At 42.8% G+C, this 26199-nt stretch overlaps 1 protein-coding gene across 1 annotated transcript in view; it reads left to right on the forward strand.

Annotated features, from left to right (window-relative positions):
* The window catches only part of LOC124778838, a 326007-nt gene extending 301416 nt beyond the window's left edge, over nucleotides 1-24591 (forward strand). Inside the window, exons 10-11 of the mRNA XM_047253671.1 lie at nucleotides 2767-2780; nucleotides 24216-24591. Of these exons, the coding sequence (XP_047109627.1) occupies nucleotides 2767-2780; nucleotides 24216-24591 (390 nt within the window). The remainder of the gene's footprint in view (nucleotides 1-2766; nucleotides 2781-24215) is intronic.
* The last annotated feature ends 1608 nt before the right edge of the window (nucleotides 24592-26199 follow it).

Below are 26199 nucleotides of genomic sequence, written 5' to 3' on the forward strand. Positions count from 1 at the left end.
ATCATTTTTACCAACATATTATTCAAAATGCATACGTCACAAATTTAAACTAATCAATTCCTTCTCCTCACCGTCCTCTCTACTTCTCGCTGTCCTTTCTACTCATTTACCATGTCGCTCACTTGTTCCGATTGGGCGCCTTCTGCGCTGATCGTTTGTCATTGCCGGTTTTGTTCATTTCCATTTGCTGGATTATGTCTGGGGTTAGCCGGCCGAATTTCAACATCATGAGGTGCTCCGCCTGCAGTCCTATTCCCACCGTGTTCATCGTAGTATCGATTCTGGTTGCCGTAACTGTTGCGTTCACGATTCTGTCCACGTCCTCGATCATTTCCGTTGTTCCACCTGTGTTCGCGACTGTTACCCCAGTTTCTATACGGCCGGTCCCGATTATTGTTCCGTTCGCGTCGCGACGACCAGTCACGCCGTTGATTAGTACGACGGCCACGACTGCGATCGCGCTGCTGTGCCCCATAATAACTTTGTGCCTGATTAGGCGGGCATTCTGCTGTATTGTATTCCAACTCTTGGAGAAGCGTCTTGAACGTTTCCACGTCCTCTTTGCATCGTCCCGCAAGAATGACGTGGCGCAAGTGCATCGGCAATTTGGTGATGCATATCCTAATTAGTTCCGCAGGCCCGTATGGGTCGTATAAAAATTGATTTGCCTGCAGCATGTGGTCGAATAGGCGTGCTGGGCTGCCGAAACCAGACTGGTTCAAATTTGGCAGCATAATTATGCCATGCTTGACCCTATCTTGTGCCGCTTCCGACCAATAGGCGGAGAGAAAGGCTTGACGAAACTCCCGAGTGAAGTTGCAGTGACGCGCTGCTGACCTCATGCGAATCGCCGGTTCGCCTTCCAAATAGCCACACATATATTCTATCTTATGTGAACTTGCCCAGTCGGGGGGAAGACAAAACTCAAATTGCTCGAGCCATGCACGTGGATATATTCCTTTTTGCGAATTTCGAAATATCTCAAACTTTCTCACCGTAAGGAAATGTTTGAAATCAAATCCCCGCATTTCCTTCCGGCGAGGCCCTTGTATGTTTCTATTCGTCTCATGTCTGCCCCTCAAAATACATTCTTCCCTATCGTCAAAATCTCCCTCATGGCCGGAGTGCTATTGGCGAGTTCGGAGTCACACGCCATGCGGTTTTCCAGATGCGCCACGCGTTCTTGTAATTCGCCTGTTACAGCTTTGTGCTGCCTGTTCACTTCGAACTGTCCCTTCTGAAATCTAAGAAGCGAACGCACTTCTTCGGTCTCTGCGGCCGCTACCGGTGTAGTATTGTTCTCGCTTTCCGTCAGCTTCATAGTGCCTACAATGTCCGCTAATGCCGCAATCTTATCATGTATTTGTCTCTTGTCCTCCACCCCAGTCTGCTTCAATTGTTCTACTTGCTGTTTCAACGCATGAATCGCTAGACTGTTGTCGCTATTGTGTTGCTAACGGACGTGGGACAATGCGTTTCCGCCTCTTGGACCCTCGAGAGTACCTGCTGGTGTTCCCTTTGGCATTCTTCTCTCAGCGCCTGGAAATTCCTCAGTAGCTGTTCTTCGCTCTCTTTAGATTCGGCATCGCCACTCCGCTTGCCCTGTTCTAAGGCTTGCAGACGGTCATCGATTTGTTCAAATGTACGGCCTAATTCTTTCATAATATCACTTTTTATTTCACTTGCCAGATTGTTTATACTTTGTGAGATATCATCGGACACTCTCTGCATCGACTTGTCGGCTTTATTTGTCTGCTGGATTAGTTTTTCGTCTATTTGTTCGCCTAGCTCTCGGATCGATTTTTCTGATTTCTGCGTCATTTGTTCGCCTAGCTCGCGGATCGATATTTCAGATTTCTGCGTCATTTGTTCGCCTAGCTCTCGGATCGATTTTTCTGATTTATGCATCATTTGTTTGCCTAGCTCGCGGATCGATTTTTCAGATTTCTGTGCATTTTCTTTGTTTTGTTGCAATAAGGCAATGAGTTCTGCCAAATCAATTTGGTTAGTAGGAGGCAAATTTATTTCTGTCTCCGCTGTGAGCCCGTTCGTCCTGTTTTGCATTTCGTCTGAAGTATTTCCCATTGTATTTTCGGAACTGTCCGACGCATTAACATTCGAAATCAAATTATCCCCTCGGTCCATGTTGCTTAAGTTGTCGGACCGCTTACTTTTAGCTTGGTTACGTGTCTGCATTAGTGCAATTTATACCCGGTACGCGACACACTAATCAAAATAAATGTGTCCCCCAAAATTTACGACAGTCACACGAAAGATACCCAACCGAGTACGCACTTCACACGCAAAACAAATTTTTATCTTTGATCGAAACAGTGGAATTTACAAGCGAGAAAAAAAACACACACACACACATATAAAACACACAAATATAGAAAACGAAACAACAAGACAAACAACACAACGCCGTTCAACAACGCAGTGAATATTTTGAAAGTCTCCTCAGAAACAACGCAGAAGTTGTTTGAGTGCTGTAGGGAAAAAAATTAAGATTATACAACGCTTGCAATCTAACGTTCCAGAGATTCCAGAGTCTAGCGGAATCACAGAACAGGATCGCCATGTGTAAGACTGATACTTTAATTTGCTATGATGAATGCGGTACTGATGGACAATAAATGCGGGTTAAAAGCTGTGAGCTGTCTGGGGAAGTTAACCTTGCATTACTGCGCAACTGTTTCACCAGGTAACTAGTCTAGGTTTACCAAATTCCCAAACAGACTAACATTAATTATAATCTTTTAATAGTCGTACAACAACCGGTAATATATATATATATATATATATATATATATATATATAAAAAAGGAGTATTTAAATAAAAAGAAAGAAATCGGTTTATATTTGGAAATTTATTTTAAGATTGATCATTGAAATTTCAGCATATTAAACGTGAGTTATAACTGAGCTGGTGCCTTATTTAGGATTGTGAAAATATGAGATTGTAATCTTACGGAACACATAAAATATGGAGCCAAGATTGTGAGACTGCATACAACACTGCATTCATAAAATAACACGCGAAGAACGTTGAAAGATAAGCAAGAGGAAATTAACCACAACCAACCGATTCAGTTTTCACCCAAAGAAATTACGTTCGTAGCACAATCCTGTCCGTCATGTAATTACCACACACTGGTATACTAAATTCATGCTAACTCTCTCTGAAATCTTCCCAAAAAGAATAGCTGAGGGCTACTTTGATGATTACACCACATGCTTCACGTGGTCAACTTGGTTTACACAAAGCGTATAACTCCACAATAATTTTGATAATTAAAATAAATTAGATCGAAAAGCAATTTACAAAAGAAAAACCTCGAACTGGTTACTATCGTCTTACTATTAACCTGACGGGTCAAACAATTGTTTAAGCACGTGGTACTGGCCTCACAAAGTACGCCCCACGTGGGTTGAACATAAAGAAAAGTTGGTATATTGAAAAATATTGTCAAGACGAGACGTTATAATCAGACTAGCATTCGCATTTAAGATTGATGATCTTAGTTAGAGTTACTGATCAACACGTGGTTCCACTTTACTCACAAAGTAGTGACAAAGCAACTACCGGAAGATATTCTGAACTACTTCACACGCGAATTACACTGCGTTGCAATTTAAGATAACATTAGATATTTTAGAGCTAAACCTGAAATAAAGGTGATTAAATTTTCAGTTAGGCTGAACTTAAGAAATCCATTGTCCTACGGACTTAGCAGACACGCGCTTAGCCGGAGATCTTACCACTTCAGACGCTCGCCACGGACAGACTGACCTGCGCTCCTACCGAGCGTGTCTCCCAGATACCAACGGAAGTGACCAGAGGGGCAGCTTCCTATACCAACATGACAAGGGACGGCCAGGACCATACTAAGAATGGAAAGCTCTCTGCTTTTAGAAAGCGTAGCTACCTGTTCCGACGTTGGTCCTACTGTTCTCTAGCAGACAGGCTTGTCTGCTACCCTCAAGCATGCAACTAGAAACACATTTGCTCATTCATCCTCTCACACAGAAGGGAAGGGGGATGACAGTATCTTATCATATACAGTATATACAAGAAAGCGGATGTAGGTTCCGTATGAGACTGTGTGACATGAATTACATATAAACTGTGTTTTAAAGTGTAGTAGTGTGACAGATCGTTCTTGTTTATGTGTAAAAGTAACACGTTCCACAACTCAGTCTCCTCCCAGATAGTCAGAAACGCCACAGTAAATTTAGAAGAGGAATTTATGCCGTAAATGACAACAGATTTAAGAAATTAAACATGAAAGGAATCCAACAGAGACCTTTCAAACTTCCAGAATCAATTCCGCAAAGTAACTTGTGGCAGCTTCAACAGCAGAACAGTCCGCATTCGAAGTTTCCTCGCCTTACAGCGACCTCCGGCTACTGGCGACACAATCCTCGCCAGCTGATACCAGGCACCATCTGACCACATGGCCACAGCGTGGTGCTATGAATGTACACTAACAGGAAAAAGAATAGCCGACCCAAAAATAATTAAAGTACAGTAATGAATTTCGATAATATATTTGCCTAGTTAACATATTTAAGTAATTAATATTGCAATATCACAGGTTACTGAAAGCGTGAGATAAGCCATCGCAAATGTAAAATGTTTTTATATTAATAATTTTACATTAATAACTGGCTTAACCGCAAACATGCAAAGCTGCATGTTTTGTGTTGTACAGTATCGGATGTCAGTTTGTGGGATGGAGTTCCTTGCCTGTTGCACTTCATTTCAATACAGGGACGTTTAACGCTGGTTGTGTATGACGGTGGAGCTGTTTTCAATAATGTCACATATGTGCTCGATTGGAGACAGATCTAGCGATCCAGCACGCTAAGGCAACGTGTCGACGTTACAACAGCAGTATGTGGGCAAGCTTTATCCTGTTGGAAATCACCACTTGGAATCCTCTTCAAGAATGGCAGCACAACAGGTCGAATCACAATATTGACATACAAATTGGCACTGGAGCGCACGAGAGTGCTCCTGCAGTCATACGAAATCGAACCCCAGTCCATAACTCCAGGTGTAGATCCAGTGTGTCTAGTATGTAGACAGGTTGGTTGCAGGCCTTCTAACCAACACGGGGCTATCACTGGCGCCGAGGCAGAACCAGATTTCATAAGAAAGGACAGCAGACCTCCGCCCTGCCCTCCAATGTGCTCTCGCTTGACACCACTGAAGTCGCAAATGGCCATGGTGTGGGGTCAATTGAATGCACACTACACTGGTTCGGAGCTGTCCTTGAAGTAACCGATTTGTAACAGTTTGTTGTGTCCCCATGGCGCCAACTGCTGTTCAAACTGCTGCTGCACATGCAGTACGATGCTCCAGAGCCACAAGCTTAACACGTTGGTCTCTCCTCTCGGTAGTGTCACTTGGCCATCCGGAGCCCGGTGTACTCGCTAACGCACATTCTCGTGACCACCGCTGCCAGCAAAAGTATACACTGGCTACATTCCAGCCAAGTCTCTCTGCAGTATTGCAGAATGAACATTCAGCTTCTGATAGCCCTATTCCATGACCTCGTTCAAACTCAGTGCGGTGTTGATAATGGCGTTTTTGTAACCTTAAAAGCATTATTGACCAACATCATCTCAAAGGTAAATAACGCTCACAACCGTTACTGCGCGTATTTAAAACAAACCTGATTTGCAACCTCTGAGCCGGCCGGGGTGGCCGAGCGGTTCTAGGCACTACAGTCTGGAACCGCGAGACCGCTATGGTCGCAGGTTCGAATCTTGACTCGGGCATGGGTGTATGTGATGCCCTTAGGTTGGTTAGGTTTAAGTAGTTCTAAGTTCTAGGGGACTGATGACCTCAGAAGTTAAGTCCCATAGTGCTCAGAGTCATTTGAACCATTTTGCATCCTCTGGTTTGCACTCTTATGCGACAGGTGTGAAATTTTAATAGACTCATGCTTCAGATATAGAAACATGTCTACCAACTTGCTTTTATATCTCACTGTTCCTTCTTGGTTCTGCGATTCTTTTTCCGTCGCTGTGTTTATCAACTGGCCTTTTCTTATTTGAAGATCTAGTATTTATGTTGCAGTTACGTTTGCGTACTTGAAATTTATGATTGTTGTTTAAGTAATTTAAAACAGTCGCAAGTGGATAAAGATCTAACATTTGCGATATACATTTAGCTTTGGGTTTGATAGAGGGGTGAGGGCAGCGGAAGCTGCTAGTAACCTTTTTATGGTGAGTGGGGCAAGCAAAAAAAGGATTTTCTGTTTTGAAGAAAGATCGTTCTGGAATGAATGATTTTCCACATTTAGGAAATTTCGATAACTAATAGATGTGATGTACTGCAACCATTTAACCGTCGGGCGAAATTTGGATTCGGTAGGCAAGTTTCAGAAGTTGGTTGTAGGAGTATTGCAAGCTCTAATTTGAACTAACAAATATTAGATGGGTAACACTGCATTTTTGCTTGAATTTCATCAGTTCACTCATTGACTATTTCTCTGTCAGTGTGAGAAAAACCACCAACAAAACTGCATTGGGAAGTCATCCCTTACGCACATTTTATTCTGATCCTATGGACTAAAATGTTTCCCTTCCCGGCTCCTTATCAAACAGCTGCCAAGAAAATTCCTTTTCAAATAAAAATTAATTTCAAACCTGCTTTGACGACATTTTAACTCAGAACCAGTAGGTTTCTACGGCGTAGCATCGGTCAACTGCCTGAGGATTGTGACACCGATTTAGATAATATGAGAGACTGCAGTGTTGAAGATTAATTTCTCTCTGATGTTTACTCTTGTGGTATAATTTATTATAAAACGCTTTTAAAATACGCACAGTACTAATGAAAATGAAATACAACTTACTACGATAGCCTTACGATGAAAATGTATTTTAATAAAACATAAAGTATCTGTAACACTTGCGTGCCTATAATGGTATAAATTAGTAATATACGAGGGTAAGTCAATTATTATCCGCAAAGTAGTTATAAAATTTTATTGTATCAAATAGAAAACTTACAAGAACATCATTTTCCGACATAGTCTCCTTGCATTTCAACGCACTTGGTGCATCGTTGTATACAAGCTTCCTGATGCCCTCATAAAAGAAGGTTCTCGGTTGAGCTGAGAACCAGGAATGCACCGCTTCTTTCTTCAAATTTGAGTTTCTGGAGCGTTTCAGCAGTGTGGGCAGCAATATCCGAACGGGAATTGTCGTGCAACAACACAACAACTTTTGACAGCAATCCCCGGCGTTTGCTTCGAATTGCAGGCTTTAGCCTGGCAGTAAGCATCTCACTGTAACGTACACTGTTTATTGTTGTGCCCCTTTCCCCATAATGTTCCACTGCTGGACCTTGTGCGTCCCAAAAACCGTAAGCATCAGTTTTCCTGTGGACGGTTGGGTCTTGAGCTATTTCTTACACGGCGAATTTGGATGTTGCTATTCCATACTCTGCGTTTACTCTCCGACTGGTAATGATGGATCCATGTTTCATCACCAGTAATGAACCTGTCTAAGAAGTTGTCCCCTTCGTTACCATAGCGATCCAAATGTTTTTCGCAGATGTCCATGCGCGTTTGTTTGTGCAATTGTGTGAGTTGTTTTGGGACCCATCTTGCACAAACTTTACGAAAGCCAAGTCTGTTGTGGATGATTTTGTAGGCAGAAACGTGAATAATTTGCAGACGATGTGCCACTTCGTCTGCCTAAGAGAATCATTTCACGTGAATGTTCAATGGTTTCTTCATTTGTGGCGGTAAACGGTCGTCGGGCTCCTTCATCGTAACACTTGTGCGACCATTTCGGAATTTTTCAATCCAATCGTAGATATTCCGTTGTGGCAAAACACTGTTCCCGTACTGTAACGAAAGTTGTCGATGAATTTCGGCCCTTCATACGCCTTCCGACCACAAGAAAACGGATCACTGAACGTTACTCTTCTTTGGTGCAAATAAACAGCGGAGCAGCCATGATTAACAGCACAATACCGATAACGAAACTAACCTGGCAGCTTCAAAATTGCATAGATATAACAACAAATAAACAAAGCATGTGTCATCAACGTAAAATGACAGTATTACCAAAATAAACAAAAATATAACTAACCTGCGGACAATAATTGACTTAGTTGCTGTCTTGCGTGATACTCAAATACTATTGAAATGTGATTTTTCATAAATAAAATTGTGTATTCTCAGAAGTCAAAAATTATGTCGGCAGAATCGGTAGGGGCATTGTCATTTGTTTAGTATCGTTAAGTTTTTTAGTCTATGAAACAGAGCGACGTGACACGATGGTTAGCACCGGGCTCGCACTCTGGAGGAGGAGAGTTCAAACCCACGTTCGGCCATCCTAGTTTAATTTTTCCGAGGTTTCCCTAAATCGCTTCAGGCAGAACCCGGGATGGTTCCTTTGAAAGGGCACAGTCGACTTCCTTCCCCTCCTTCCCTAATTCGATGGGACCGATGACCTAGCTGCTTGCTACCTCTCCCCAAATCAACCATCTAACCAACACTGAGATACTGGAAGTAGCGAAACAACTTTTGGTGAAGGAGTTTTCTTAGGATTTCATTACTGACTTTCGACGTAGCTGCTTGTAGCTCAGTAATACAACAGCTAAATATCTGGTCTTCAGTTAGACTATTTACGCGAGTTCCTATTAAGAGCTGTATAGATCTCCTCTCCCAATTATCTGATAGTACAGTTGTGGGACTGTTCGAGGACACGTTGACACCGTCTTATTTACCCTATGGCGGAGAGTGTTTCGACCAGTTGGACGACGTGGCGATAGGAAGTCTGTTAGCTCCATCCATAGCCACCCTTTCTATGGATAAATTTTAAGACATCGCTTTGGACACGACTCCAGTTAAGCCAAGCTGGTTTTATCGTTACGTCAACATTTTTATCATAGGGCCCAATGGAAGTAAGAAACTGGGAGATTTCTGAGGGCACCTGAACGGCATTCACGACCACAGTCGGTTTACCATGAAAGTACAGATAGATGGTACATTGCCCTTTATTGACGTTCTCCTTCGATGGAATATCAATGAGCATCTTCACCAGACACAAGGGTCAGTATCTGCACGTTCTCAGCAATCACCATCCGACACAAAAACGTGGCATTCTGAATACCCTAGTTCACCGTGCTAAAGTCTCTCAGACGATGGAAATCTACCCATGGAACTAAGCCATCTCTGAATAGTCTTCCGTGAAAATGTCTACGATCACCGCTAGATATCATAAGTTATTTCTGGTAAGACACACAAGAAAAAACCACCAAAAAAGGGAGCAAGAAAAGAGTTTTTGCCTTTCTATACACAGTGATGGAAAAGATTTGCCGGCTACCGAAGAGAAACAACACTTAATCAGTGTTCGGACCACCAGTAAAAATAAGACAGCTCATGAACAGAGTTGAGGGTCTGAATTAGAGGTTGAGGCGGTTCTGCGACCATGCAGGTTACATGTACCTCGACTTGCGCCATGGAGAGGTGAGTTTCCGGGTTCCGCTAAATAGGCCAGGAGTCCATTACACACAGGAAACGGCTACAGAGTAACGGGCACTGAGTGGTGGGACTGGGCGGCTTTTTAGTCAGAAAATCTCGAGGAAGTGCAGAAGGGACTTCTGCTTCAAACGGTGCAGGACGAACACAGGATCAAGGTAGACACAACAGTAACCACTATTGTCAACCGGCGTAGCTGTACTGGAAAATAACAAGAGCTCCAGGTGCTAATAGAAAGCACAGAACCTCAACTCGTTATATGTATGTAAAGGAGGCTGAACGGACGATTTGGATGGGATTCGCTTAATGAAAAGGGGACATACAATTCAAGGTTTATTTCCCCAAAACAATTAATTAATTGTAATAAATTACACTGTGGCTTACAAATTACAGTGACACAAACAAATCAAGCTGCTTACAATATGAGGTAATAAACATGTTATATACCACAGGTAAACAGAGAAACTTCAAAACTGTTTACAATTTGATACATTAACAAATAATGGTAGTGCATTAAACTACATACTTTCACCTAATACAGTTAAATTTTTAAATGTGAAGCACAAATGTATAATTTACAATTAAATTTTTAGTTGAAGTAACTTCTTCCTGTACCTTCCTTAAAAGAGTGATAAAATTTTCAACAGATATCTCAGTTAAAAATGCCCTAAAATCCTTAACACAACAACACGTACATGACTAAATATATGTACGGCAAAGCCCAACATCAACAACGCAAAACACAGTCAAACAAAACATGTTACGACTACAGCAGCGGGCAAACTTACATAGGTAATAACACAGGCCACCTAGCAATTTTGCCAAAATCAGTTTACACGAAGGACGAAGAAGTTGGGGGGGGGGGGGGGGGGGAGGGGTAAACACCCAGACTCCGGCTAAAACGGAATCACGCATAAAATATAAACAACAGCTGAAGTAAGGTGAAACGAACCCCGCCACGCAGACCGGACAAACATACAGAAAACCTGCCCTGCAGTCCTTACAACTCCTGGGTGCGGAAACCCAAGCAATATCGTGGCACCCTTTTCAGAGGCTGAGAACCTCAAGCGATTTCGTGTGGGAATCCATCAGCTGTCCACTACACCACATCATCAACACGCCACACTGCCCAATGCCCAAATCAACGAGGCCCGCCAACAACGAGACCACACCTCCGTGCCGGGGCGGAAGGAGCTAAGCGTAAATAAAATGAGTGTATGGCATCGGTGGACGGGAGGCCCCTATTCGGGGAAGTTCGGCCGCCACATGCAAGTCTTATTTCATTCGACGTCACATTGGGCGACTTGCCCGTCGGTGATGAGGATGAAATGATGATGATGACAGCACAGCACCCAGTCCCAGAGCGGCGAAAATCTCGAACCCGGGCCCGCTTGCATGGGAGGCGAGAACGTTACTATCCAGCTAAGCAGGCGGACGGAACTAACCGTGTTCGGCAAGGATAGATTAAATACAGTTGGGGGTGGAGTGTTTATTGTTGTCAGAAGTAGTTTATCTTGCAGGGAAACTGAACTATATAGTTTCTGTGAGTTAGTAAGGATAGAGGCTATACTTGACAATCGGAATAAATTAATAATAGGTTCCTTTTACCGACTCTCCTCACTCAGATGATACACTTGCTGAATAGTTCGAATAAAACTTAAGTCTCATTTCAAATAGGTATCCGATTCATACTATTATAGTTGTTGGTGACTTCAATCTACTCTCGATATGTTGGCGAAAATACATGCTGAAAGTCAATGGAAGGCACAAAACGTCGTACGAAATCGTACTGAGTGCCTTATCAAAAAATTATATTGAACAGTCAGTTCAGGAGACCACTCGAAGTGTAAATGGTTGCGAAAACATGCTTGATGACTTAGCAACAAATAATATTGACCAAATTAGGAGCTTCATGACAGGTACTGGGATCAATGACCACAATGTTGTTGTTGCTAGACACCCAGACCTACCAAAAGTAAACGCAAAATACATGTATTTAAAAAGCAGAAAAAAGTCCGCTTAACACATTAGGAAAGAGTCTCCACTTCTTACAGTCTGGATATAAGCGTAGACCAGATGTGGTTTAAATACAAATAAATAGTATCGACGGGAATTGAGAGATATATATACCAAATAATTTAATAAGATGTGGTCCTAGTCCCAATGGTACACAAAACAGGTTAGAACGTTGTTGCAGAAGCAACGAACAAAGTATGCCAAATTTATAAGAACGCAAAATCCCCGAATTGGTGAATTTTACCGAAGCTCGAAATTTAACACGAACTTCAGTGTGAGATGCTTTTGATAGTTTCCACAACAAAACTCTGTCTAGGAACCTGGCAGAAAACGCAAGGAGATCGCGGTCGTACGTAAAGTACACCAGTGGCAATACGCAATCACAGCGCGACAGCATTGGTAATGTTATTGACGACAGCGCCACTAAAGCAGAGCAACGAAACACGGTTTTCCGAAATTCCCCCAAAAAATACGACGAAGTAAACTTCCAGAATTCAAATCAAGAACAACTGCCAACAAGAGTAACTTAGATTTCCTAGGTGTAGCGAAGCAGCTTAAAACACTTAAGAAAGACAAGGCCTCCTGTTCATATTGTATACGTCACCTTTTTTTCAGAATATGCTGATACAGTAGCTCCACACTTAGCAATCATCCACAACCGCTCGCTTGCAGAAAGATCCTTACCCAAAGACTAGAAAGTTCCCCAAGTCACACCAACACCAAAGAAAGATAATAGGAGTAATCCGCTGAATTGCAGACCCATATCGCTAACGTCGATTTGCAATAGGATTTTGGAACATTTATTGTGCTCGAACGTTATGAACTACCTCGAAGAAAACGATATATTGGCAAATAGACAACAGAGATTAAGAAAATACTGTTCATTATTCTCATGAAGTAATGAGTGCTGTCGATAGGGGACGTCAAATTGATTCCATATTTTCATTTTCCAGAAGAATTTTCACTCTAATTCTCACACGCAACTTCTAATTAAATTGTGTGCTTACGGAGTATCGTCTCAGTTGTGTGACTGTATTAGTAATTTCCTGTCAGAAAGGTCACAGTTCATAGTAACTGATGAAAAGTCATCGAGTAAAACAGAAGTAATATCTGGCATTCCCCAAGGAATTACAGGGTGTCCCACTCAAACCTCCCTGATTTCAAAGACCCGAGTAAAAAACACAGTAGAGACGACAATCAAAAATACACCACATTGTAGAGCATCTCAAAGATGTTCTTTGTAACGTTTGTAACGTTTCCTCTGTTATTGTTGCAAGCGCATTAGTGATACGATCTGGCAATTTCGGAATATCGTCCACTTTGGTCTCATACACGAGGTCCTTCACAAATCCTCACATGAAGAAATCAAGCGGCGTAATGTCGGGTGAACGTGGTGGCCAGGCAATGGGTCCTCCGCGTCCGATCCAACGATTGGGAAATTTCCTATCCTGGAACTTGCAAACAGTCGTTGACCAATGTGGCGGAGCTCCATCTTGCTGAAAAATTATGTTGGGTTGCAAGTCTTGTATCTGAGCGTACACAAACTGCTCCAATATGTCCACATACACTGACCCATTTACTGTTGGTTCCGCAAGGAAGATGGTCCAACAATCCTCATGTGCATTAACCAGCATCAGACGTTTAGTTTAGGGCTATCATGAACATGTTCAATGACAACGTGAGGATTTTGCAAACCCCAAATCCAAACATTATGCCTATGAACCCTTCCTGATAGATGAAAGGTTGTCTCATCTCAGAACAAACATCTTTCCAGGAAGCTGGCATCCATATCAATACACTGCAGCATATCCGCAGCAAGTTGTTGTTGGCGTGGTTTGTCGTTCGGCGTCAACTGTTGCAGAATTTGCACTTTGTAAGCGTCCTCTTGGGTAAAATATTCCGGAGGTAAAATAGTCCCCCATTCGGATCTCCGGGCGGGGACTACTCAAGAGGATGTCGTTATCAGGAGAAAGAAAACTGGCGTTCTACGGATCGGAGCGTGGAATGTCAGATCCCTTAATCGGGCAGGTAGGTTAGAAAATTTAAAAAGGGAAATGGATAGGTTGAAGTTAGATATAGTGGGAATTAGTGAAGTTCGGTGACAGGAGGAACAAGACTTCTGGTCAGGTGACTACAGGGTTATAAACACAAAATCAAATAGGGGTAATGCAGGAGTAGGTTTAATAATGAATAGGAAAATAGGAATGCGGGTAAGCTACTACAAACAGCATAGTGAACGCATTATTGTGGCCAAGATAGATACGAAGCCCACACCTACTACAGTAGTACAAGTTTATATGCCAACTAGCTCTGCAGATGACGAAGAAATTGAAGAAATGTATGATGAAATAAAAGAAATTATTCAGATTGTGAAGGGAGACGAAAATTTAATAGTCATGGGTGACTGGAATTCGAGTGTAGGAAAAGGGAGAGAAGGAAACATAGTAGGTGAATATGGATTGGGGGACAGAAATGAAAGAGGAAGCCGCCTGGTAGAATTTTGCACAGAGCACAACATAATCATAACTAACACTTGGTTTAAGAATCATGAAAGAAGGTTGTATACATGGAAGAACCCTGGAGATACTAAAAGGTATCAGATAGATTATATAATGGTAAGACAGAGATTTAGGAACCAGGTTTTAAATTGTAAGACATTTCCAGGGGCAGATGTGGACTCTGACCACAATCTATTGGTTATGACCTGTAGATTAAAACTGAAGAAACTGCAAAAAGGTGGGAATTTAAGGAGATGGGACCTGGATAAACTGAAAGAACCAGAGGTTGTACAGAGATTCAGGGAGAGCATAAGGGAGCAATTGACAGGAATGGGGGAAATAAATACAGTAGAAGAAGAATGGGTAGCTTTGAGGGATGAAGTAGTGAAGGCAGCAGAGGATCAAGTAGGTAAAAAGACGAGGGCTAGTAGAAATCCTTGGGTAACAGAAGAAATATTGAATTTAATTGATGAAAGGAGAAAATATAAAAATGCAGTAAGTGAAACAGGCAAAAAGGAATACAAACGTCTCAAAAATGAGATCGACAGGAAGTGCAAAATGGCTAAACAGGGATGGCTAGAGGACAAATGTAAGGATGTAGAGGCCTATCTCACTAGGGGTAAGATAGATACCGCCTACAGGAAAATTAAAGAGACCTTTGGAGATAAGAGAACGACTTGTATGAATATCAAGAGCTCAGATGGAAACCCAGTTCTAAGCAAAGAAGGGAAAGCAGAAAGGTGGAAGGAGTATATAGAGGGTCTATACAAGGGCGATGTACTTGAGGACAATATTATGGAAATGGAAGAGGATGTAGATGAAGATGAAATGGGAGATACGATACTGCGGGAAGAGTTTGACAGAGCACTGAAGGACCTGAGTCGAAACAAGGCCCCCGGAGTAGACAATATTCCATTGGAACTACTGACGGCCGTGGGAGAGCCAGTCCTGACAAAACTCTACCATCTGGTGAGCAAGATGTATGAAACAGGCGAAATACCCTCAGACTTCAAGAAGAATATAATAATTCCAATCCCGAAGAAAGCAGGTGTTGACAGATGTGAAAATTACCGAACTATCAGCTTAATAAGTCACAGCTGCAAAATACTAACACGAATTCTTTACAGACGAATGGAAAAACTAGTAGAAGCCAACCTCGGGGAAGATCAGTTTGGATTCCGTAGAAACACTGGAACACGTGAGGCAATACTGACCTTACGACTTATCTTAGAAGAAAGATTAAGGAAAGGCAAACCTACGTTTCTAGCATTTGTAGACTTAGAGAAAGCTTTTGACAGTGTTGACTGGAATACTCTCTTTCAAATTCTAAAGGTGGCAGGGGTAAAATACAGGGAGCGAAAGGCTATTTACAATTTGTACAGAAACCAGATGGCAGTTATAAGAGTCGAGGGACATGAAAGGGAAGCAGTGGTTGGGAAGGGAGTAAGACAGGGTTGTAGCCTCTCCCCGATGTTGTTCAATCTGTATATTGAGCAAGCAGTAAAGGAAACAAAAGAAAAATTCGGGGTAGGTATTAAAATTCATGGAGAAGAAATAAAAACTTTGAGGTTCGCCGATGACATTGTAATTCTGTCAGAGACAGCAAAGGACTTGGAAGAGCAGTTGAATGGAATGGACAGTGTCTTGAAAGGAGGATATAAGATGAACATCAACAAAAGCAAAACGAGAGTAATGGAATGTAGTCTAATTAAGTCGGGTGATGCTGAGGGAATTAGATTAGGAAATGAGGCACTTAAAGTAGTAAAGGAGTTTCGCTATTTGGGGAGCAAAATAACTGATGATGGTCGAAGTAGAGAGGATATAAAATGTAGGCTGGCAATGGCAAGGAAAGCGTTTCTGAAGAAGAGGAATTTGTTAACATCCAGTATTGATTTAAGTGTCAGGAAGTCATTTCTGAAAGTATTCGTATGGAGTGTAGCCATGTATGGAAGTGAAACATGGACGATAAATAGTTTGGACAAGAAGAGAATAGAAGCTTTCGAAATGTGGTGCTACAGAAGAATGCTGAAGATTAGATGGGTAGATCACATAACTAATGAGGAAGTATTGAATAGGATTGGGGAGAAGAGAAGTTTGTGGCACAACTTGACCAGAAGAAGGGATCGGTTGGTAGGACATGTTCTGAGGCATCAAGGGATCACCAATTTAGTATTGGAGGGCAGCGTGGAGGGTAAAAATCGTAGAGGGAGACCAAGAGATGAATACACTAAGCAGATTCAGAAGGATGTAGGTTGCAGTAGGTACTGGGAGATGAAAAAGCTTGCACAGGATAGAGTAGCATGGAGAGCTGCATCAAACCAGTCTCAGGACTGAAGACCACAACAACAACAACAACAAGCACAAATACGAATACGCTGGTGAACTACACGGTGCAATGTTGATCGAGGTACATCAAGTTGCCCAGATGCTTGACGAATTGACTTACGTGGGCTTCAAAGAAACGTTTGTGTGATATCCTCCACTGTCTCTTCTGAAACTCCTTAGTGTGCACCACCAGAGTGTTTCAGAACACTGTCTATTGCCGGAAACTTCCTACACAATTCCTTAATTGTTTTCACATCAGGTGGATCAAATTCATACACACGACTATAATTTCTTTGCACAGAATCGGCGATTTTGTTTGTGCTAAAGCACACTACTTCTTGCGCGCGCTGCTGTGGAGTCGCCATTTTCACTTCATGCGACCATGCTGCACTTTGGCGACGAGACTTTGCACTTCTGACGCGGGAATATAAATTCTTTGAGATGGTCTCCAATGTGTGGTTCATTTTTCACTGTCATATCTACTGTGGTTTTTCTGTCCTGGGTCCTTGAAATCAGGGATATTTGAGTGGGACATGCTGTATTATAGGCCCTCTGTTATTTTTGACTTAGATTGTTTGCTGTTATGTATCATCTTGCAAAATCATCAGAGGATCAAAACGAGTTTAAGTATGATTTAGACAAGATATCTATATGACGCAAAAAGTGACAGTAGACTCCAAATAATGAAAAGTGTGAAGACATCCACATGAGTACTAAAAAGAATTCGCTAAATTTAGGTTACACGAAAAATCGCACAAACCTAAAGGCTGTAACCCCAATTAAATACATAGGCATTACAATTACAAATAACTTAAATTGGAATGATCACATAGATAATGTTGTGGTCAACGCAAACCAGCAACGCAATTTATAGGCGGAAAAATGTAACAGGTGTACTACAGACACTGGTTGTCCCCAGTTTCAGGGAGCATTGCTGTCCGGTGTGTGTCGACATCAGATAGGACTGACCGAGGATATCGAAAAAGTTCAAAGAATGGCAGGACATGTTGCACTATCGCGAAATAAGGAAGAGAGTGCCATGGATGTAATACACGAATTCGGGAGGCAGTGATTAAAACAAAGGCGTTTCTCGCTGCGTCATGAAATTTCGATGGCCAGCTATCTCCTCAGAGTGCGAAAATATTTTGTTGGCGTCCACCTACATAGGGAGAAATGATTATCATAATTAAATAAGAGAAATCAGAACTCGCACGGAAAGATTTAAGTGTTCGATTTGGCCGCGCGCTGTTCAAAGTGGTTCAAATGGCTGTGACCACTATGGGACTTAACATCTGAGGTCATCAGTTCCCTAGAACTTACAACTACTTAAACCTAACTAACCTAAGGACATCACACACATCCATGCCCGAGGCAGGATTCTAACCTGCGAGCGCAGCAGCCGTGTGGTTCCAGACTGAAGCGGCTAGAACCGCCGGCGCAGTGCTTATTTGCTCGCTGACTTCAAACAGAGGCGGTGTGGTCATATTAATGCGACTTGACCTACACTGAGGTGACAAAAGTTACGGAATAACTCCTAATATCCTATCGGACCTTCTTTTGCCCTCGTAGCGCAGTAACTCGCCGCGTCATGCGCTCAAAAGGTCGTTAGAAGTCCCTTTTATAAATATTTATCCATGCTGCCTCTATAGCCGTCCATAATCATGAATGTGTAGCCCGTGCCGGATTTTGAGCACGTGTGATCTCGCAATTATATCCCATAAATGTTCGATGGGATGCATGCTGGGCGATCTGGGTGGCCATTTCATTCGCTCGAATTGTCCAGAATGTTCCACAAACTAATCGTCAACAATTGTGGCCCAGTGACTTGGCGCATTGTCATCCACAAAAATTCCATCGCTTTTTGGGGGCAGGAAGTCCTTGAATGGCTGCAAATGGTCTCCAAGTAGCTGAACACAACAACTTCCAGTCAATGCTCGATTCACATGGACCATATGACCCATTCCATTCCATGTCAACACAGCCCACATCATTATGGAGCAACACTGAATCGTTGACAACATGGGTCCATGGTTTCGAGGGGTAGGCGCCACTTTGGCGCTCTACCATCAGCTGTCGCCAACTGAAATGGGGACTCATAACACCAGGCCACGGTTTTTCAGTCCGTCCAGGTCTAACCGATACGGTCACGAACCGAGGAGAGATGCTGGAGGCGATGTCGTGCTGTTAGAAAAGGCACTGGCGTCCGTCATTTACTGCCATAGCCCGCTAACCCCAAATTTCGCGCCGGCCCGAGTGTCCGAGCGGTTCTAGGCGCTTTAGTCTGGAACCGCGCGACCACTACGGTCGCAGGTTCGAATCCTGCCTCGGGCATGGATGTGTGTGATGTACTTAGGTTAGTTAGGTTTAAGTAGTTCTAAGTTCTAGGGGACTGATGACCTCAGAAGTTAAGTCCCATAGTGCTCAGAGCCATTTTTTTGAACACTCTCGACACTGTGGATCTCGGAATACTGAATTCCTTGACAATTTCCGAAACTGAATGTCCCATGCGTCTGTTAATTCCGGCCGTGCGCCATAGCACCCCGGAAACGTTTCCACGTGACTCATCCGTGTACAAATGACAGCTCCGCCAATTCACTGCCCTTTTCCACCTTGCGTACGCGATACTACCGCCATTCGTATATGTGCATTTGGCTATCCCATGACTTCCGTACCCTGTGTGTAAAGCATATATGGAAAAAAACCTTGTGAAAGTGTCTGGTGTCGCATATTTGTGTTTCCTATGTGTGACAATTGGAGGCCGGGTTGGGGTTGTGGTGTTTGGGGGAAGAGACCAAACAGCTAGGTCATCGGTCTCATTGGATTAGGGAAGGACTGGGAAGGAAGTCAGCCGTGACCTTTCAAAGGAACCATCCCGGCATTTGCCTGGAGCGATTTAGGGAAATCACGGAAAACCTACATCAGGATGGCCGGACGCGGGATTGAACCGTCGTCCTCCTGAATGCGAGTCCAGTGTGCTAACCACTGCGTTGGAGGCCGGCGCTGAAGGAAAATGATGGCCTGTGTGGCGCGGCCGACGAAGGCAAAATTGGCGAGCGTAGTGTGGGACTGTGAGGGGGAGGACAAAGACCCTGAAAAAAAAAAACAATCGGTTGAGTACTTGCACTTGAAATCAAAGGATCCAGTTTCGAGGTTTGCACAGTCTGCCAGAAAGTTTCAGTTCTGAACCTGTTTCAGTCCTTTGATTTTTGTAAAGTGGTTCTCAGAACTTTTTTTTTAACATACGAGGGTTGCCCAGAAAGCAATGTGCCGCATTCCTTTTTCTCAGCCGAAAACAATACTACGAATGCGAAACGTTACGTACGCATTATTTGAAGTCTCCTGAGTGAGTGGGCCAAGTTTCCGTCACTTCCGACAGATAGGAAGCAGATGGCGTCTGTAGGAGGACGCACGTCACTAGCAACGTGCCGTCATTGAATTTTTCACTGCGGAGAAAGAAGCTGTGGGGAATACTCACAAACGCTTGTGCAAAGTCTGTGGAGCATCTGCTGTCGACATAAGTGCAGTTAGTCGCTGGCCACGGAGGGTGAGGTCTTCAGAAGGCGGTTCGGCGTAGCTCCACGATTTCCGCCGCGCGGAGTGGCCGCGCGGTTTGAGGCGCCATGTCACGGGCTACGCGGCCCTTCCCACCGGAGGTTCGAGTCCTCCTTCGGGCATGGGTGTGTGTGTTGTTCTCAGCATAAGTTAGTTTAAGTAGTGTGTAAGTCTAGGGACTGATGACCTTATCAGTTTGGTCCCTTAGGAATTCACACACATTTCAACATTTTTCCACGATTTCCAGCGGTCGGGGAGACCATCCACGGCTGTCACACTTGACGCACCTGACCTAGCGCCCTCGGACTTTTACTTGTTTGGGTCATTAAAGGATACCATTTTTGGAAGACATTTTGAGGACTATGAGGAGGTGATCCACACAGTGAAGCACTCGTTCCGCCACCAGGACAAGGATTGGTACCGACGGGGCACAGACGCTCTTGTTTCGCGCTGGAGGAAGGCCATAGAACGGGATGGCGATTATGTGAAAAAGTTGGGTGTGTAGACAAAACACCATTCTTCCGTATTGGATAAAATCAGTCTTGGTTGCAATTTTAGTTTTCTTTTTTTCTTTTTTCTTTTTTTTTTTTTTTTTCAACTACGCGTTTCGCCTTATTTAGGCATCTTCAGGTTAATCTTAATTTGGTATTTCTTAGAACGGTCCTTTAGGCAAGGTAGCCAAAGGGCATGGACGCGAGTGAGAGTAATCTTACTACCTGAGCCCCATCTTATTCTGTTACTAGCTCCTATGAACGGGAACGCTTTATGCAGATCTTGGAGTCACTAGCGTCCATCTAGAAAAGTTTTTACTGAGTTTAACGAAGGCGTTTGTTGGCATGATGTATTCGACGATGCCCTTTGGCTACACTGTCTAAAGGATCGTTCTAAGAAATACCCAATTAAGATCTACCTGAAGATCCCTAAATAAGGCGAAACGCGTAAAAAAACTAAAATTGCAACCAAGACTGTTTTTAACCAGTACTGTTAAGTGCTGGTTTGCTGTATGCCACATCTGGATTGGAAGAATGCCATTCTTTCGTGTGTGTAGTTCTCATTATGTTCAGTAACGAATTGTTGGAGAAAAAGATGCGTTGCATTACTACTTAATGGGCAACCCTCGTACGTCCATATTCCTTGACTTCCGGAAAGCGTTTGACTCGGTTCCCCACTGCAGACTCCTAACTAAGGTACGAGCATATGGGATTGGTTCCCAAATATGTGAGTGGCTCGAAGACTTCTTAAGTAATAGAACCCAGTACGTTGTCCTCGATGGTGAGTGTTCAACGGAGGTGAGGGTATCACCTGGAGTGCCCCAGGGAAGTGTGGTAGGTCCGCTGTTGTTTTCTATCTACATAAATGATCTTTTGGATAGAGTGGATACCAATGTGCTGCTGTTTCCTGATGATGCTGTGGTGTACGGGAAGGTGTCGTCGTTGAGTGACTGTAGGAGGATACAAGATGACTTGGACAGGATTTGTGATTGGTGTAAAGAATGGCAGCTAACTCTAAATATGGATAAATGTAAATTAATGCAGATGAATAGGAAAAAGAATCCTGTAATGTTTGAATACTCTATTAGTAGTGTAGTGCTTGACACAGTCGATTAAATATTTAAGTGTAACATTGCAGAGCGATATGAAGTGGGACAAGCATGTAATGGCAGTTGTGGGAAAGGCGGATAGTCGTCTTTGGTTCATTGGTAGAATTTTGGGAAGATGTGGTTCATCTGCAAAGGAGACCGCTTATAAAACACTAATAGGACCTATTCTTGAGTACTGCTCAAGTGTTTGAGTTCCCTATCAGTTCGGATTGAGGGAGGACGTAGAAGCAATTCAGAGGCGGGCTGCTAGGTTTGCTACTGGTAGGTTTGATCGTCACGCGGGTGTTACGGAAATGCTTCAGGAACTCGGGTGGTAGTCTCTGGAGGAAAGGAGGCGTTCTTTTCGTGAATCGCTACTGAGGAAATTTAGAGAACCAGCATTTGAGGCTGACTACAGAACAATTTTACTGCCACCAGCTTGTATTTCGCGGAAAGACCACAAAGATAAGAGAGATTAGGGCTCGTACAGAGGCAGATGTTTGGGAGTGTATAACACTCCTGTCCGCTACTGCTATACCATAACCTCGAAGCTGGAGGCAGTTTGCAAAACAGAATTATTTTGTTAGAGTAATTATGGTATAAAGCAACAGAGCAGTGTTACCCTCTGAGAGGAATTTTGTTATGTTGACCGTGTTGTATCTAATGGAGATGGCTTATCGGAAATAAAAGTCAGAATTACGTAAATATTCGAACAGTAACAAACAATATTTTTGCTTGTCTACACTGTTTAAAGAATAAAGAAAACGGTCGCCAGCCTAATTAGGCAAGAGAATGATTAACTTTCTTGTTTAAGAAAATAGATATGAGTAACTTCAACGGACAAACACAACCTATATTTTGCCACACGCGAATGCAATGAACTCTGACACCTGCATATGTTCGCGGTTAAGATTGGAATCTGTCAGAGGACAGACTATTTGCATAAATATAACAGATAACGGAACACACTATTACTTTTAGGGCTTATTCAAACCGAATAAGTTTTATAACATTACTATTAATATTCACTGCAGAATCATTAATTGGACATTATTGCTCAAATATTTTCCTAGCTGACATAAAATTATAAATGTAGTTCACTGCATTATTGTGAACTGGTCACAGGTTAAATATCTCTCAACTAAATACTATTCCATTTAGAATGAAAGTTAAATGGAATTCACTAACAGGTTACTTCTGACTGTCTTTTGAATAAAGAAATTATGGTTTTCATAAATAGTGGTCTTCCTGTTACTTGTTACATAGCATTAGCACAATAGACAAACTGTGGATCCTGTTATACTATTAATATGCACTTCCAATACACAAGAGAGACAAACACTTAGCAATCATGAACATATAACTTTCTACTATTGCAGTTTTCCACTTTTACTACAGTGAAACACAATGTTGACAAATTTGCAAGAAACTGGCTCACCTTTTAAAATTTACTACAGGCAGCACTATGATCATTAACTAAGCAAAACTTTATAAGCCTCAATTTTAAGAACTTTTAATCTTTAAAAGAAACAGCAAATTGTCTTTATTACCACAGTCTTCTATTTTCAAGTAAATGATTAAATAGGTGACTTTGAAGCTTCACAAAACTACATTTACTACCTCCCACAATTTCACTAAATCCACAGTAAATCTGAATATTCTCTTCTTCCCAAAGGTCAGACAACGTTATTTGATTAAATATTTGGCTTTGAGGCTTTCATTTTTTCCCCTATCTAGGACACTCGGTAATCATAGTTCAAATGGAGAGGAACCTGAGAGGTGTTGTGATAGGGAAAAAATCAAGGTAGGTACATGAATTCATTTATAAGTTACCATATATTTGTGCACACTAAAACATCCAACAAGTTGATCCTTCACTGTACTTATTATAGTATTCCGTTACAGTGATTGCGCAATGTGGTGGCAACTGCATGTTGGTAGGTGAATTTGCAGGCAGAATTGCTGGACTCTGTCCCTTCTTGGTGGCGATGATGGATACCAATTCCAGAATCGTTCCACCTATTTATCCATCCATCCGAGGCATCGGTAAGCGGCAGGAAAAGCCTCTCTCGGAACCAGCACAAATACAACTTTTACATGGCAGTGCACAGTTTGGTAGTTCGTCCCGACTGACTCTTGTTCCACCTTTTCTACCTAAGCCAACCACAACTTGCCCGCGCTACTCAGTTCCGTTCCCGAGGGGAACGACTCTATCCCTTACATAAAATTTAGCTAAGAACCATAAGTGAAGGTCAGCAGTTTACATAACAGAGAACAAACATTTTAAATAAAACAGAACCTTTGCACATATTGACATTCCTAAAAAAATTGTTTAAACAAATTCCAAATATATACAGTAAGTTTTGTCCCTCTCCAACTGGGACAAAGAATTTAAATGACAGATATACTACATTGCTTAGAATCAAACCATGGCATCAAAGTTTTTACAAAGAGAGGAGTATATAATTCTGTGTTATCGATTCAATCAAACAACATTTACAGAATCTCAACAATGTAACATTAAATAAGAAAACAAAATAAGCCAGTAGAGTATTAGAGATATGGTGTTACAAGTGGAACAGGGAGAGAAGAAGCTAGTTGTGGTACGAGGTACCCTCCGCCACGCACCGTATGGTGGATTGCGGAGTATGTATGTAGATGTAGATGTAGATCGTAGCCACCGAGTACCTGTAATCCTGTAATAATACCAGTTAATTCCGATATCCTCCCCCGCAGATGTATCGACAGTTCGTCAGACGACGAGTGCGACTGCTCTGACGCCTCGTCGGGGCGGCTGTTCTTCTCGCTGGATTGCGCCTCTGGCGCCAGCACGACGCCGCTCGTCCCCAACAACACGACCAGCAGCGCCAGCAACAATAGCAGCGGCTGCGGCGGCGTCGCCACCAACCACGTGCAGCTGCAGCAGCAGGCCGCGGGCGCTCCACCGCCGGCGCCCAAGCGCCACCAGCTGCAGCTGCAGCTGCACGACCACGACCAGGGCGGCGTGGGGTCGTGGCCGACCGCGCGACGACCCGCCCCCGCCTCCCACAGCATGGTGCAGCTCGCCAGGAGCCTCAACGACGTGCCCAGCGCGCCAGAGTTCGTGCTCTAGCACAGGCGGACGCCCAGCACGGGGACCGGCGCCAGTCCACCGCGGCCGCCACTGTCCCAGCGTCTCAACAGACAGTCCAAACGTTCCGTCGACGAGTGTTGGCTTTGAAGGCAGTGCACGGTGTTCGTCACAGCTACCACAGGACGATGGCAAACGGACGACGACAGTGTCTTTGGGACCCACTATCAATACTCAGCAGCTGTACCAAATACGAACGTGGATGTCCAAAACAGCCATTGGGCTGCTCTCAGGGCAGTGGGATGACTTGCTCACACTCTTTCAATACTATGTATGACCATTTCTAGTGGAATTCAGTGAGACTCTCCGCAACTAAAAGTGGCGCCAGAGAGTGTCTGTAGTTTCAGCTACATCAGAGAAACTGTTTAGTGCACTACATACTAGTTACAAGTTGGACTTCAAGACGGGAACGTAGTCATTAGTCTCCACTTTGTCTGAACAGATCACGTTCACCACTTGACGGAGTAACTCGATATAATTATGATTTCCTTCCGTCCCGAACCTCAGTCCTTCTCTATCATGTTTTGAACCATTCAACTTCACTCTAATATTTTCGCTTTCATTGACATTTCATTCTTCCGTACTCATGGAGAGTGAGACAACTTTATTACCTATGTCATGCAGTATACTTCCGAAAAAAACTACACCTCATAAAAATCATAAATATCTAACAAGAATATTTCATGGAGGGGGTAACTTCTCAAATAAAATGAGTAATCGAGTTGAAAATTGTACCTGAAATGACTCAGCTGTCTGTTGCAAGACTTGCCGTGTGCCTGAGTCGTATTATACGAGCTGATCAAGCGTCTCTGTATGACATTCTGCTTACTTAGTATTGATGAAGATAATCGATTGACATTATTCTTAAATCCGCTACATATAGCGCAAGCCTCCTACTGTGGATGGCGCAATATTGCTACTTGTCTGAGAGTCAAGAATCTTAACCAGTTTAACCTGTTTCTTTCGTGACAGTACCAGGTAATACTGTATTATCCATTCCTCGTTGACGGCCTATTATTATCATACATAGCTGTCGCTAGTCTCACCTTCATCATCTCATTCCGTTTGTGATGTCTGTGCCAATCAATATTTGGCGCTATTCTAGAATACATGACGTAAGAGACGTATTTACAAAAACTTACCTCTTGCATGGATTAGCATGACCTCTTTTAAAGTTTGATATTAAGTATTACAGTCCGTCTGTATAAATTTCCTTGATCTCTACTCTCCTATTGGCAGTGTGAATGTCATTGAGTCATTGACTGAAATTAAAAGCAATCAATACCGTGTTCCTCAAAAGTATACTCTCGCTAATATTATCTCAAATTAATAAAAGTTAACTTTCTCAAAAATTAGGAAATGCAAGTGATGGGATTTTCTGGATAAAATTCAATGAATTCTTGTCAGGAGAAACGGTAAAATGTCAAATATTTGAAATAGGAGAGATGTGCAGCAAATTTAGCTTGATTGAGCATTACAAAATGTAGTACCTTATTATTTCATCAGATCTCAATAGATAATTTCAACCATACTACGCACTAAGACACAGAAAAAACGACGCATCACGAAGGAATTATTCCAATAGGACGG

The sequence above is a fragment of the Schistocerca piceifrons genome, chromosome 1 (genome assembly GCF_021461385.2).
Source record: "Schistocerca piceifrons isolate TAMUIC-IGC-003096 chromosome 1, iqSchPice1.1, whole genome shotgun sequence".
Classification (NCBI taxonomy): Eukaryota; Metazoa; Arthropoda; class Insecta; order Orthoptera; family Acrididae; genus Schistocerca; species Schistocerca piceifrons.